Source organism: Calidris pugnax, unplaced genomic scaffold (assembly GCF_001431845.1).
Source record: "Calidris pugnax isolate Ruff unplaced genomic scaffold, ASM143184v1 scaffold13, whole genome shotgun sequence".
Taxonomy (NCBI): Eukaryota; Metazoa; Chordata; class Aves; order Charadriiformes; family Scolopacidae; genus Calidris; species Calidris pugnax.
In genome coordinates, this window is record NW_015090810.1 from 3641498 (window position 1) to 3654689 (window position 13192).

General features: G+C 39.2%; 1 protein-coding gene across 3 annotated transcripts in view; it reads right to left on the minus strand.

Moving 5' to 3' along the window:
• Window positions 1–13192, minus strand: part of TMEM245 (transmembrane protein 245) — an 84312-nt gene that overhangs the window by 33708 nt on the left and 37412 nt on the right. For all 3 annotated transcript variants that reach the window (XM_014938630.1, XM_014938629.1, XM_014938628.1), the window contains 3 exons: window positions 12375–12465; window positions 11497–11595; window positions 8025–8156 (listed from right to left, as the gene is read on the minus strand). In XM_014938630.1, the coding sequence (XP_014794116.1) occupies window positions 8025–8156; window positions 11497–11595; window positions 12375–12465 (322 nt within the window). The remainder of the gene's footprint in view (window positions 1–8024; window positions 8157–11496; window positions 11596–12374; window positions 12466–13192) is intronic.

Consider the following 13192-nt stretch of genomic DNA (forward strand, 5'->3'; position numbering starts at 1 on the left):
CCCCTTGTCCTATCATCTGTAACTTGGGAGAAGAGACCGACCCCCGTCTCTCTACAGCTTCCTTTCAGGTGCTTGTACAGAGCGATAAGGTCTCCCCTCAGTCTCCTCTTCCCCAGACTGAACAACCCCAGCTCCCTCAGCCTCTCCTCGTAAGACTTGTGCTCCAGACCCCTCACCAGCTTCGTTGCCCTTCTCTGGACCTGCTCCAGCACCTCAATGTCCCTCTTGTGGTAGGGGGCCCAAAACTGGACACAGTACTCGAGGTGAGGCCTCACCAGTGCCGAGTACAGGGGGATGATCACTTCTCGGGCCCTACTCGCCACACTGTTCCTGACACAGGCCAGGATGCTGTTGGCCTTCTTGGCCACCTGGGCACACTGCTGGCTCATGTTCAGCCGACAGTCGACCAACACTCCCAGGTCCTTTTCTGCCAGGCAGCTCTCCAGCCACTCTGCCCCCAGCCTGTAGCGCTGCATGGGGTTGTTGTGTTCATGTAGCCAGCAGGTAACTTTATTAAATGTACATTATGCTACAAGGACTGTAAAAACAGGAGAGAGATCTTTTTCAAGGGAACAGTTTGTAGCTAAAGCAGAGGTCTCTCTGTATTCAGGAAGATCAGCCCTGCCTTTGCTATTAATGGGCTGTAAATTGCATGCTAACTATGCCAGGCTCCAGCCCCAGATGTTTAAGCCAGTTCTTAGAACCTGGAGTGTGAACAGGAGCTTGGTGCCACAGGTCTCCTGCTACCATGTGGAGTTCAATCACAGAACAGCAGGAAAAGCCTTGAAAACAGGGACACACGTTGAACACAAAAGCCCCTGGAACACAAGCAGTTCACTGAGGAAGAAGGCATTGAAGACACGCAACCTTAAGAGCTAGGAAAAATCTGCTTTTGCATTAAGAAAGAACCAAACGGGCAAGCAACAGGCATCCGCCATGATCGGGAAAAGTAGTGCCTCTCCAGGTACCACACAGCATATGATCCAGGGAAGAGGTGAAGGGGTGGGAGCTGTCCAGAAACACCTTATAGAAGGACAAGTGCCTTCATCTGAGGGAAGAAGATGTCCGTTTCAGTTCCTGCTTTCCATATTTAAGCGCTCTTGAGCCTGCTCGCTTTGACTTCTGTGACCCAGATCATCAAGGACAGCGGCTATTAGTGCCAACTACACATCACCACCACGCAATGGTAGTCTAACCTCACAGCTCACGTAGGGTATGACTGTTAAGGACTGAGCACTTTGAATACATAACAAGTAGCAGATTGGAAAACAAACCATTAGCATGAAGTGTGTTGTCAATGAAAGTTGGTCTAGTAAAGTTTTGGTTTAAAGATTAAAACTGGCTTGATATCCCAGCCTTCTAAGTACTAGTCACAGCAAGGGTTACTTCCCTCCCTCGCACACCACTTGAAACACAGCAGCTGAGCTGGTACTGGTGAGCACTTCACAAGGAGAGGGGCTTGGTCCATCTGCTACAAGGGAGCGTACATCTGGTGAGGCCTGGGAAAGCTTCCTTCAAAACAGTATCTTCCTCCAGTATAGGTCGCATTTGTTTAACACTTTCCCGAGCAGCTTTAGCCTAAGGAGCTGATAACCTGGAATATACAACTGCAGTTAATTTGAGTACAGCAATCAGCTGTTCAATCAATATTGGGAATGGTTCTCCTAGAAGAACATCATTGTTGGGTAGAGTCATTGATCAGAACTGCTAAACTAGTTATCACTAGCCTTTGCTTTACAGTAAGTGTGGATATTGATTTCATTCAGCATCTGTATGTCTTATGAAAGCAAGTGCACCTTTTAGGCCTTGTCTCCAGCTATAGAGTAACTTCCTCTTTATGCATATGTATCATTAAGATTTCAAGACACCTGCTTCTCATTGCTAGGATGAGAAGACAGACATAGCAGACATTAATCATAACTGGATGCAGCATCAGAAAGTGCTCAAACACTTCACTAACAGTCACAAAATCAAAATACGTGTACCTGCACCTAAGAATTCTTAATGCCTTTTGATTCCCAGAGCACACTGCAGTTGAGTTAATGAGCTCAGTTACTATGCATAAAAAATTTCTAACACCTTGCCAGCTGAGACCAGTTTTCCAAAAAACAACTAAGTGTGGATATTTATACAATAATGATACTTTTAACATTACTGTTATTTAATAACTAGAAACATGCCTCTTTCCCCAAAGCACCACTTCGTAAGTAGCCTTAAGAGATCAGTGTTTAGAAGAGCTACAAAGCTGTAAAGAACTCAAGACTCCCTTGTGCATCACACTGTGATATGTCACTGTCCGCATCAGTTCCTGTGCCTTTCCAATCTGTAACAGGCAAGAAATTGAAACTGCATTAAATGCCCTTAGCCATCTAAGGTGTCCTACCGGCCACTTAAACTGTCCAATACCACAAAGGCATGTTTAAAAGGCACTTGACCAAAACAAGTTATTTGCTGAGAACTTCAAGTCAACAAACTTCTGGAAACCACATAAATTCATGTACCTAATTTGATTATAGACATCATAAAGAGATTTATAAAGGGAATAAAAGAGATTTATAAAGGGAATAAAAGAGATTTATAAAGGGAATAAAACTTGACACAAAGAGGTATTAGGAAAAAAACTTGACCTTCTCTACAGTTTTCATTTTTTTTCTCTTCATAAAGGTGTATCATCCTGAAAACTCAAAAATGACACAGAACAAGTCAATAAACCTTTAAGATATAAATGGGCTTTGTGAAGAGTAATACAGTATGCACAAGATCAAAGGTTTCCTGCTCCAATTAAAAGCTGATTTCCAAATAAATGTTTACCTGTAAAGTTCTGGGCTAACCCTTCAGGGCTAAACAGCTTATTTTTGAAGAAACCATGCTTGACCTTTACATGAAATGAAGACAAAACAGCAACAGAAAAAGGACTATCTTCCAGCATCATATCTTTGACTTTCTGATTCTAAAGAAATCAAATCCTCCTCTAAAAATATGCATCAGGTTTCATTCCCCTACATTGAGAAAAACCACATCCGTTATGAAGAAGATAACACCAAACAGCTGAACTCTTACCTTACTAGAAAAAAAAGGCACGGTAGTTGAACTATTACTGAAGAATGGACTGTATTAGCTATAAACTTAGGAGATTACTTGAAGAAATTCTCAGGGCCAGAGAAAACATTACGATATATGATAACTCAGTGAAATATTTGAGAATCTGACTTGATTTGGAACACACAGATCAGTCATGCTAAAGGCACAGATAGAGAAACCTAACTGAGCTGAAGCTTGATGTGTACATCTTAATGGAAGGTCTTTTGTCTTCCTGTCTGGGAAATCTCTGAATGAGATAATGACTGCTGGTGGAATGATTAATATTCTTGTGCAAGAAGCAAAAAGATCAATTTAAGGAGACATTAGCAATGTCTCAAATACCCTCAAGGGAATTCTGAGTGATCATTCACAAATTTAGCCAGCAGCAATTTACTTTTTCAAGGTTTCGAGGTTTCAAGAAATAAAGGAAAAGGATATGAATGGAAAAGCAGGTAAGTGGAGAAGGAAAGAGGCTTTTTTATGTTTCAGAAATTAAATCTTAATAGTCCAGCTATGTATTGCATATTTTATTCACCTGAAAAACTACCTCAGATTGGAGCATGGTGTGCAAAATTTTAGGCATTAAAAAGAACCCACCCTAGTTCTTTCCCCGAACTAATAATAGAATGAAATAAACCCCACCTCAAAAACACCTCATTGGATAAACTGGTCTATAACATTACTGCTTTTAAAAAATTCTTTGACAGATCTGAAGCTGAAAGCCATCAGTGCTGTTAACACTAAAGCTTTTAGAAAAAAGCAAAGTGATGATTTGGAAAAGCTTATCTTCATATTAAATCTTCAGGCAATTTATATGTTTATAGAGTGAATTAAGTAATTAAGAGTAATTAAGGTCTGTCTACATCAAACTAGAGCCTTTAAAATAATTAAGGTCTGTCTACATCAAACTAGAGCTAAATAAAACTACTGTAATGAACAGCACATTTTGAAGGGGGTACAGAAGTCTTCTGGGCTTTATCTGATACCCATAGTTAAAGCACTGAATTGAGGCATACTACAAACCAAATGAATGCCAAAAATTTCCCAGCACAGCTACACCAGTGATTTAATTATATGCTTTCAACTCTAATACAAAAGTTTCTCCCACTATGGGAAAAGCCTGAAGTGAAACACTTACATCTTTGTTCTCTTAACACTTTTCTTACAACAAATGCTCCTTCTCTCACTTTCAAGGATGAACACTTCTCTACGATTTCCATCAACGGAAAAGAGCTTACCTGCTTGTGATTGCAGTATGACACTGTTGAATAGCTGTATTTTCAGAGAATACAGAGTAATCTGAACTACTTAAAAATATTTCAGAAAGCCAAGGGACTAGTAAAACAGTTATAGTTATTCTATGGTAAACTCTAGCCTCAATCTACGCAGAAGTATTAATTATGTGCAAGTAGTGTAATCTTAATGTATTCTTTTCAAAGGTGGAAGAAATCTCACTACAGCTGCATAGACACAGACACTGTTATCTACACTGTTAGACAGATCTACGCTACTCATTGTCTTTCGATGGTTTGTATTTTAAAAAACTGTCAAAGTGGTTTTGGCAGTGTACCGTGTCTTACTATATTCTTAAGAACTGCAGGTTAGCATTGATTTCAAGTGTCCAGATGCACAAAAATCACAGAATAGTTTGGACTGGAAGGGACCTCTAGAGGTCATCTAGTCCAACCCTCCCTGCAATGAGCAGGGACACCTTCAACTAGATCAGGTTGCCCAGAGGCCCAGCCTACCTGACTTTGAATGTTTGCAGGGATGGGGAATCTACCACCTCTCTGAGCAACCTGTTTCTGTTTCAGTTTCCACCACCCTCATCGTGAAAAAAACCTCTTCTTTATATCTAGTCTAAATTTTTTGTCTTTTAGTTGAAAACCATTTCCCCTTGTCCAACCACAGCAGATCCTGCTAAAAAGTTTGATCCCACCTTTCCTGTAGGCCCTTTTATGTACTGAAAGGCCTTATAAGGTCTCCCCAGAACCTTCTCTTCTCCAGGCTGAACAACCCCAGCTCTTATCAGCCTGTCTTCACAGGAGAGATGCTCCAGCCCTCTGATCATCTTTGTGGGTCTCCTCTAGACCTGCTCCAACAGGTCACTGTCCTTCTTATGTTGGAGGCCCCAAAGCTGGATGCAGTACTCCAGGTGGGTCTCACCAGAGCAAAAAAAAAATTCGCCTGCCACCCTGAGTGTGAACTTGTCTCCATTCACTCCTTTCCTCTTTAAGCTACTTCCTTCAGCCTGGCAGAGGGAGGATACAAGATCCCCTTGATCTTGGGTTTCTTCTGGTGGCTGTTCTCATTTGTCTTAGGGAGGGTAGAGTACGGATCCACTTGTCTATCTCCACCTCTGACTCCCTGACGGTCCTTAAACTTTCTACTGCCACCAAGCTGAGCAGATCGTCCAGCTGGTCCCATCTCACCCAGCTGTTGTCACTACTGCCATCCCTTACCAGTGAAAGGCTCTAGCACTCCCTGCAGCCCAACACCTGGATGGCTGCACATGTTTTTGTGCGAGCTGTGTTCTGGCAAGCGCAGAAGACGTATCTTTCCACTGGGTGGATACCATAGCTGAGCTCCTTCTGGAGAGGGTGATGACCAGCAACTGAACTCACCTGAATTGAGCTGAGCTGGTAGGGTGGCTACATCCTTCCTGTGTGCCCTTTCATGCAAACTGTTGTGTCAAGCCCTGGCTGACACCTCACGCTCTGTTTGCCTGCTCTGATGGCAGTGCTCCTGGTCACTCGCCATCCCCAGGCTGCTTTTTTTTTTTTTCCTTTTTTTTTTTTTTGGGGGGGGGGTTACCTCAAGGCGCTCCCCACCAACCACTGCCATATGTGGATTTTTTTTTTTTTTTCCTTTTTTTTTTTTGGAGGGGGGGGATGCTCCAGAGCAGTTCCTCTCAGTGACTGACTGCAGAAACATCCTACAGTTTGAACTACAGTGAACCTATTTAACACCCCACACACACCAACCCCCACCTTAAACAACAAACTCAACCAAAAAAAAAAAAAAAAAAAAAATTCCCACCCAAAGTCCCACGCAACACAAACAAGCAAACAAAAAATCTAGAAAACCACCAAACAAAATCCTCCCCAAAGAAAAAAGAAACTCCCCAAAACACCCCCACTCAAAAGCACCCATGTAATTTAAAATATTGATCCTTCCCAATTTAGTATGCCATTCTAATAACTCATTATTCTTCTTCAAAATACTGAAAGAAAGACTTCCATGCTCTGATAAAAACATAAATCCCTAGTACAGTTAGCTTCCATTGTATCCCAGGGTAGATAAGCACCAGAAATACCAGACTTAACTGAAAACTGTTCTCATTTTCATCATCTCCAATTTTCAATAGCCTAAACAAGCATAGAAATCAGATTTTCATCAATTTTAATTTGACATATCAGTGTGAGTAATATTTATGCAACGCACTGCAGATGAGCAAGCCAGCAAAGAAACTGTTGCCCAGTAAGGATGTGAAATCAGGATTTAGAGCTATCCACTACGCTGACTGGTTTACAGTCTGTCTTTACGGACATGAGTGTATGGAGAAAAAGGACAGGTGTTTCCCCACAGCCGATGAGTAATGAGTCCATGGAAATAAACAGGAAAGCAAGTCAACTGCTGGCACATTTTTTCCTGAACTTCTAAAACAAAACAAAGCGTGCTAGCTAGATGAAAATTTTAATATTTATATATTTCAGTCTAAAATATTTATTCTCTTTACACTATTTCCTGCATTATTCTAGCCTATTTAGTTTATTGAAGCAGACTTATCACGGTTTCTGAGCAGTGTGCAGCAATGCTATAAATGACATGGCTAGCACTTATCATGCAGTTTCTCCTCCTCTCTCTCTTGCCTAGAAGGAAACTCCATATTGATTTTAAATGATGATGTTTTGTGCATTTTTATAACTCTGCCTCAAGCATGCATGGTCAAATTTGAGAAAGTATTAAGCAAATTTCACAATTAACTGAAAAAAGGTTCACTGCAATAAAAAGTTTCAACTTTTTATTAACTCACATCATCTTCTATGACAGAAACTGTAACCATTTAAACAGCAGTTGGGGGGAGAGTGGGAGGGTTGGACGCAACAGAAGAAGCACACACGCCCATCAGTCTAAACCAAGAACGGCCTCAAGACAAATACCAGCTTTAACTGCACCCATGGAAACGTTATGTTGCGAGTCAGGTATAAATAATATTCTTCCAAAATGGATAAATATTAACCGGAAGATAATTCTAGTTTATGACAACAGCTCAAGTCAAAGTTGAGCTACATCAGGGATTGACTCTATATTAAGCATTTCAGACAATATGATTTTTAAGAGAAGTGTATTTGCTTCAGTTTGTATTGCTTGCAATGCTTTTTCTTTTTCTCCTCATGAGGTGAAAGGTTCAGTGCATTAATTCAGGAATTCACATAGTGTAAAATATTAATTTCATTCTCGGCAGAACTTTCATAAAAGAAGAGAGAAATAAGCTGCTTTCAACCCAATGAATAATAATTTGAGGGAAAAAAAGTAAGACTACAAAAAAAAAAAAATTGTTTTCACAGCCTCTTAGCCAATAGTTTCCTCAATTATTACCTAAACAAATTTGTCTCTTTTTTAAAAAGACTAGATAACATCAAGCATTTAAAACCAGCTTGCAGGTGACACAGGTAATCTTACAGTAAGAATCTCTTTCAGAATGAAGTCTAGGGAGCAACATTAATGAAGATGCTGCCATTAGGAAGGCTTCTTCTTCATGACCAGTTCTGTTTGTAGTATGTTTATATCCTAAGTAGGCTTACAATAATCGCTTTGGTAATTCTAAGTGACACTAACAGCATTTCCATATTTCCCATGTATCTTACGGGTAGTCCAAGGAGGAATTGTTATCAGTTAAAAATGAGACCAATTTGGTAATAAGGGCAAAGGATACATACCGAAAGAAATGTTTCAATGTTATCATGAACAAATGATGCAACATCTTGCCAGTCCAGAATATCACCAAGCCAGCTGTTTTGGCGGTTTATATGCCATTTGTGTCCTTTGTGTCTTCCAGAATGCGTTACATTCTTAAAAAGAGAGACAAAGATGTAAGGAAAACAGACACTTGAATAACTTACAGATATGAGAAAGCCAAAGACTAATGTCTTCTTAATGAGGAATAGATCCAACATGCATCTAAATACTTAGAGCTGCTTTAATTGGCATCCTCAAAAATACCTGGAACTACTCTGTACACTAGAAAAATTAACATCTGACAGAAAGCCGTAGTAACTTATTCTGTATAATTACAGTTCTGTATATTGTACTGATTCACCTCAGCTAAACATTAGCTTTACTGCTTGACTGATACAATGGTATCCATCTTGCTCTTTATGAAAGCTCACAAGGAAGAGATAACAATTTCAGTTACTGAGTACATAGTTTACTGTTTGCAACACACAACTTTTCCCAGTACAACCCACAAAGGTAAATACAAGCAGAAGTCATAATAAATAGTTTTCTCGCAACTAGTGTCTACTTCTCCACTGGCAAAGTTCAGTCATGCAAAAGCTGAAAGCTGAACTGGAAGCATGGAGGATTTCTTCTGACTACACAGCTTTGTAACTCCAACCCAGCAAGACAACAGGTAATGGCCATAACCTCAACAGCCAATTCCTTAAGTGGCCTTACCCTAATTATGAAGTCGCCTATTGTCCAACTGAGTCACACTTGAGTCACACTAGTCACATCTAGCATGAGACTATTTAACTCTGTCTGGGACTGTGACAAGTGTTTCAGAGAAGGATGCCAGAACTCTACCGTAAGCAAGTCTAAGCAAACCTGTTGACTACAACAGGTCTCATCCTAATCTTTAGCATCAAGAGACTTTTTCAGTTCTCAACTCTGATATGTATACAAGTGACCCACTACTACCGTTAGAATTTTACAAAAAATTTTAACCTTACCAACCTCCATTCAAAATGACAGTATCTTTTTAGGCATACATGGCAAGTAGTAGTTCAAGTGGAGTCCCTGCACTGATTTATCTAAGAGCATTACATTTTCTGCTTATTAACAATTCTCCCCAGATGCATTGTTACACTTGATGATACCCAATTAGCAACACTCTTTAACAATCCACAGCAACACAGAGATCTTTCTTTTGAGCTGGCAGTTTATTTAGAGCTGAAATATCTGAGTAGTCAAAAATTTCCCTCCAATAGGCCTTCTGCATTTGTAAATTCTAACACAAGCCTATTTGCTGTTCAGCTAGTTCTATTTTCAAAGACAGCTCTCACCATTAATATCAGAATTAGGTATCATTTGCAAATTTTGTACCGTTGTTAATAATATGCTTTTCAAGTTCATTGTTATTCAGCAACTATACTGCTGTAGCATCTAAGTCGTGGGGCATTGATAAATAAGGGTTTCCAAGAAATTGTCAACTGGTTCATCTTCAACAAATTCACTAGACCTTAAAAACAAAACCCCACACCTGAACGGACTAGGAAGAGGGGATACTTGTCCTTGAAAAAGAGACCTTGATTGTATGCCACCACCTTCTAAGTGGTTTATTATTCTGTACTATTTTACTTCATCGGGTACATGAATGCAACGGTAACTGTTCTATCACAACTCTAGAACCTTTTAAAATATACACCATTTGCTATCTACTGATCTTCTCAGAAAGCAGCAGTTAACGGTTGAATCCACATTTTGTTGGGAATTCCTCCTCAATTCTACAGCTTTCATAGAAGAGTATCACCTGAGCCTGCGTTTTTCAGTCACCTACAACACCACCACGCAGACCTCAAAATGAAGTGTAATTATTATGCTCATACAACTGAAACAGCAGGAAGCTTGAAAGCTGTACTGAGAGAGTTCGATACGGTACAGATGTCCTCCACACTGCACTATTATCTAGTTTATCAGTTTTCAGATACACTGAAAGACAATGCAAGGCTATAATGCCATATTACAGAAGGAAATAGCCAGGTGGATGGCACTCTGATGAGACATTTACAAGGATATGGAGCGTGACAGAAGGGGCAAGATTAGAAACAGACTCTGAAGGAGCTACCAGCAGCCCACAGATAATCATTTGCAGCCCAGAATGCCAATGGTAAAATAAGATCTTTAGTATGCAAACAGCAGCCAGGGGAACAGACTTCAAGATTGTAGGCAACGAGCATCAATTCGTTCCTGCAGCTCTTTCTGCCATTTTGATTGCTAGGAAAGCTGTTTCTTACCCTACCAGAAGAGTATCTACAAGAGAAAGGCCTCATAGTATTTATTCCCTCAAATAACAGCTGCAGGAGAGAAATCACATCAGGCAATGAAGAGAGACACCACTGGTGCTGCACACTGCAGCAAGAGAAGTACTCCTACAGCACACCCAGTGCCAGGGAGCCCTTCTGAACCACACAGAGCCACGGACCATCTGACACACGAGTTATATTAGCAAAAGCAACAGGCTTATCAGTATGGCTGTATCTAAAGCAGGCACTTCTCTCAGTCAAGCATTTAACGCTGAATACTCCCAAGTGCCTAAGGCCAGCAAAATCTATTGCAGATACAGCTTCTATTTCTCCTGAGTGATCCCATATTGCTCAGCACTGTCATGTTATCTCTCCACACACAGCATTATCATGTCAGAAAAAGAAACCGATTCTTTTCCTACTATTTTTGATTACTATATTGAAGCTCTTATTTCTTTTAATACAGAGATCTTCTTGGAACTGTAGCGGTACTTTAAAAACGACTGTATAAACAAAAGAGTTAATATACTATAACTGAAATTAATTAAATATAGAGAAGTATTTCAGGGGTATGACTTCTGGATTTTGATATTTCCTTTGCACCCTGGCTAATGTATTGCTTGTTTTTTTTCCTTTAAAAGGCAAAGAGCATTGGCAGCATGAAAATTATTTAACTCTTATGACCTTTTCAAGATTCAGTGTGCGGAACCCATTATAGAAAGGCTAGTACGGTTGGCAAAAATGCATTGTAAGAAACTTAGTGAAAGGATTAATTTCTTTCCGAAAATTTCAAATTATTAAAAAGTACACAAACCATGTAGAATACTAGTTTCCTTCTCATAACCCCTCAAGATGCTGAAAATTCAACAGAAAGCTCTAAACTATGAAATACTAAACATAAAAAGTGAGCAAAGGATAAATTAAATGGTGTACATAAAAACATACATAATTACTTAAGCGAAGGACACACTTCTGGCCGTACCTAAACTGTGACTGTAGATTGGTCTATCTTATATACAGGAAATTTTTACCAACATTTTATTATTATGACCTTTACTCAGCTTTCCAACTTTTTGCTAATCTCTTCCTTAGAAATGCACATTTAGCACAATTACCTCTAAGCACTAAGTGATAGTTTACAGAAATACCACTTATTTAAGTTACCTACCTTCACAAACCATGAATGATAAAGCCTGTCCCAGAGCTCTAGCACTTGTTTTTCAATCACAGCGGTGTTATTCACTTTTTCTCCTAAAATCTTATGGAGCTAAAACATAGAAAGCTTTTATTATACAGGACAGAATCTACTGACAAATTCTAAGCTAGATGAATCACATAAGATGTAAAGGCATGGCCCAAACCTAAATTACTAGAAAAGCTGAGTATGAGTATGGAATACACGCTGCAGACAACATGGTTCACAACATGAAGATTTTGTCTGTAAAAAACATTCTGCTGCACTAAACTGAGGATTTCTTTCTGCACTGAAAAACCAATGCTGTCTCTAAAATGCTTAATCCAAAATCCTTGATCATATTTAGAGTAAATGTTTCAAATAATTTGAGATGTGTGTGCTAGATATCAAAATGTATAAATAAGAATCTTGGCATATTCTCCTGAAGAAAGTTAACTTAAATAAATTAGAATTAAAAAAAAAAAAAATCCAATCTACCACACCCAGCCCACATAGAAATTAAAATACTGATGGGAGGAAAAAAAGTCTAGATTGCCTAAAATTGGACAGCTAAAGCCAGATGAAAAAAATCGCTCATCTTTATTTGATGCATTTTCACTGGCAATCTTATTTAAATGATGACAGATTTTTCAGCTCTTAAAAATAAATACTCCTCTGAGCAGAAAAGACTACTGAAATCACTCCCACCCTTTCTTCAACTCACAAATGAGAGAGTGGAAAGAATAGATCTGTCAACAAAATGGTTAACAACACAGAAAAGAATCACTGACAAAAACCTTTTTATTTCTTTTGACTTGTATGAAATACAAGAAATGAAAACATTAAAAACAGGTGGGGAAGCTCACTCTTACCTTATGTGTGATCCATTCTCGGCCATATTGGTAGACATTATTAGCTGCTGAATTGAGTGCCTTCTGAATAACCTGGGCTTCTGGGAGCCAGCTATTTTTTAAAGAAGGAAAACAAAGTTAACTGTTACATATTTTACCCATTTCCATATACATGAAATACATTAGAAATTAACATTTGAAACAACAAAGGAAAGGTTAAATACATATAAACTTACTATAACTAGAATAATTTGTTCTACATATCAAAGAAGAGGCTTTCTTGTAAGCAAAGCACAATTAAATCTAGGGCACATCATTGCATTCTCCAAGGTTCCTGAAACCTTAAATTGGTATCTTGACCTTTTCAAGAGATCTGCTCTTCAATCTCTATGTGTGCTATTCACATAACCTTCCTAGAAATTTTCCTTGTGTTCTAGTTTTCTGGAAATACTATATGAAGTAGCCTGGTCTAGCTGGAAAGACAACCTTCTGAATTATGAACTGAATTTAAGTTGTTAGTGTAGTTTCCCTGAAAAAGCAACCAGACAAAGCAACAGGTTTGGGCACCAGTTATTTCTAAGTCCCCACCAAAATATCTGCTCATGACTTTCTTCAGGGATTTGTGTCACTTTCAAGCAATGAGTTGCCAGCATTCCAACACTTGCAAATACAGGGCACACGTTCTCTGCATTCTCTTTCTACCTCTTGATTCAATGGCACATGTTGGAGCCCTTCCAAAACAAGAAAGCATTCAGGAAATAAAACTGCTGCATTTGTTCACCTGACTGAAGTTCAACATGGAAGCTTTTCTGTCTGTACAACCCTTCAGAAATGCCCTG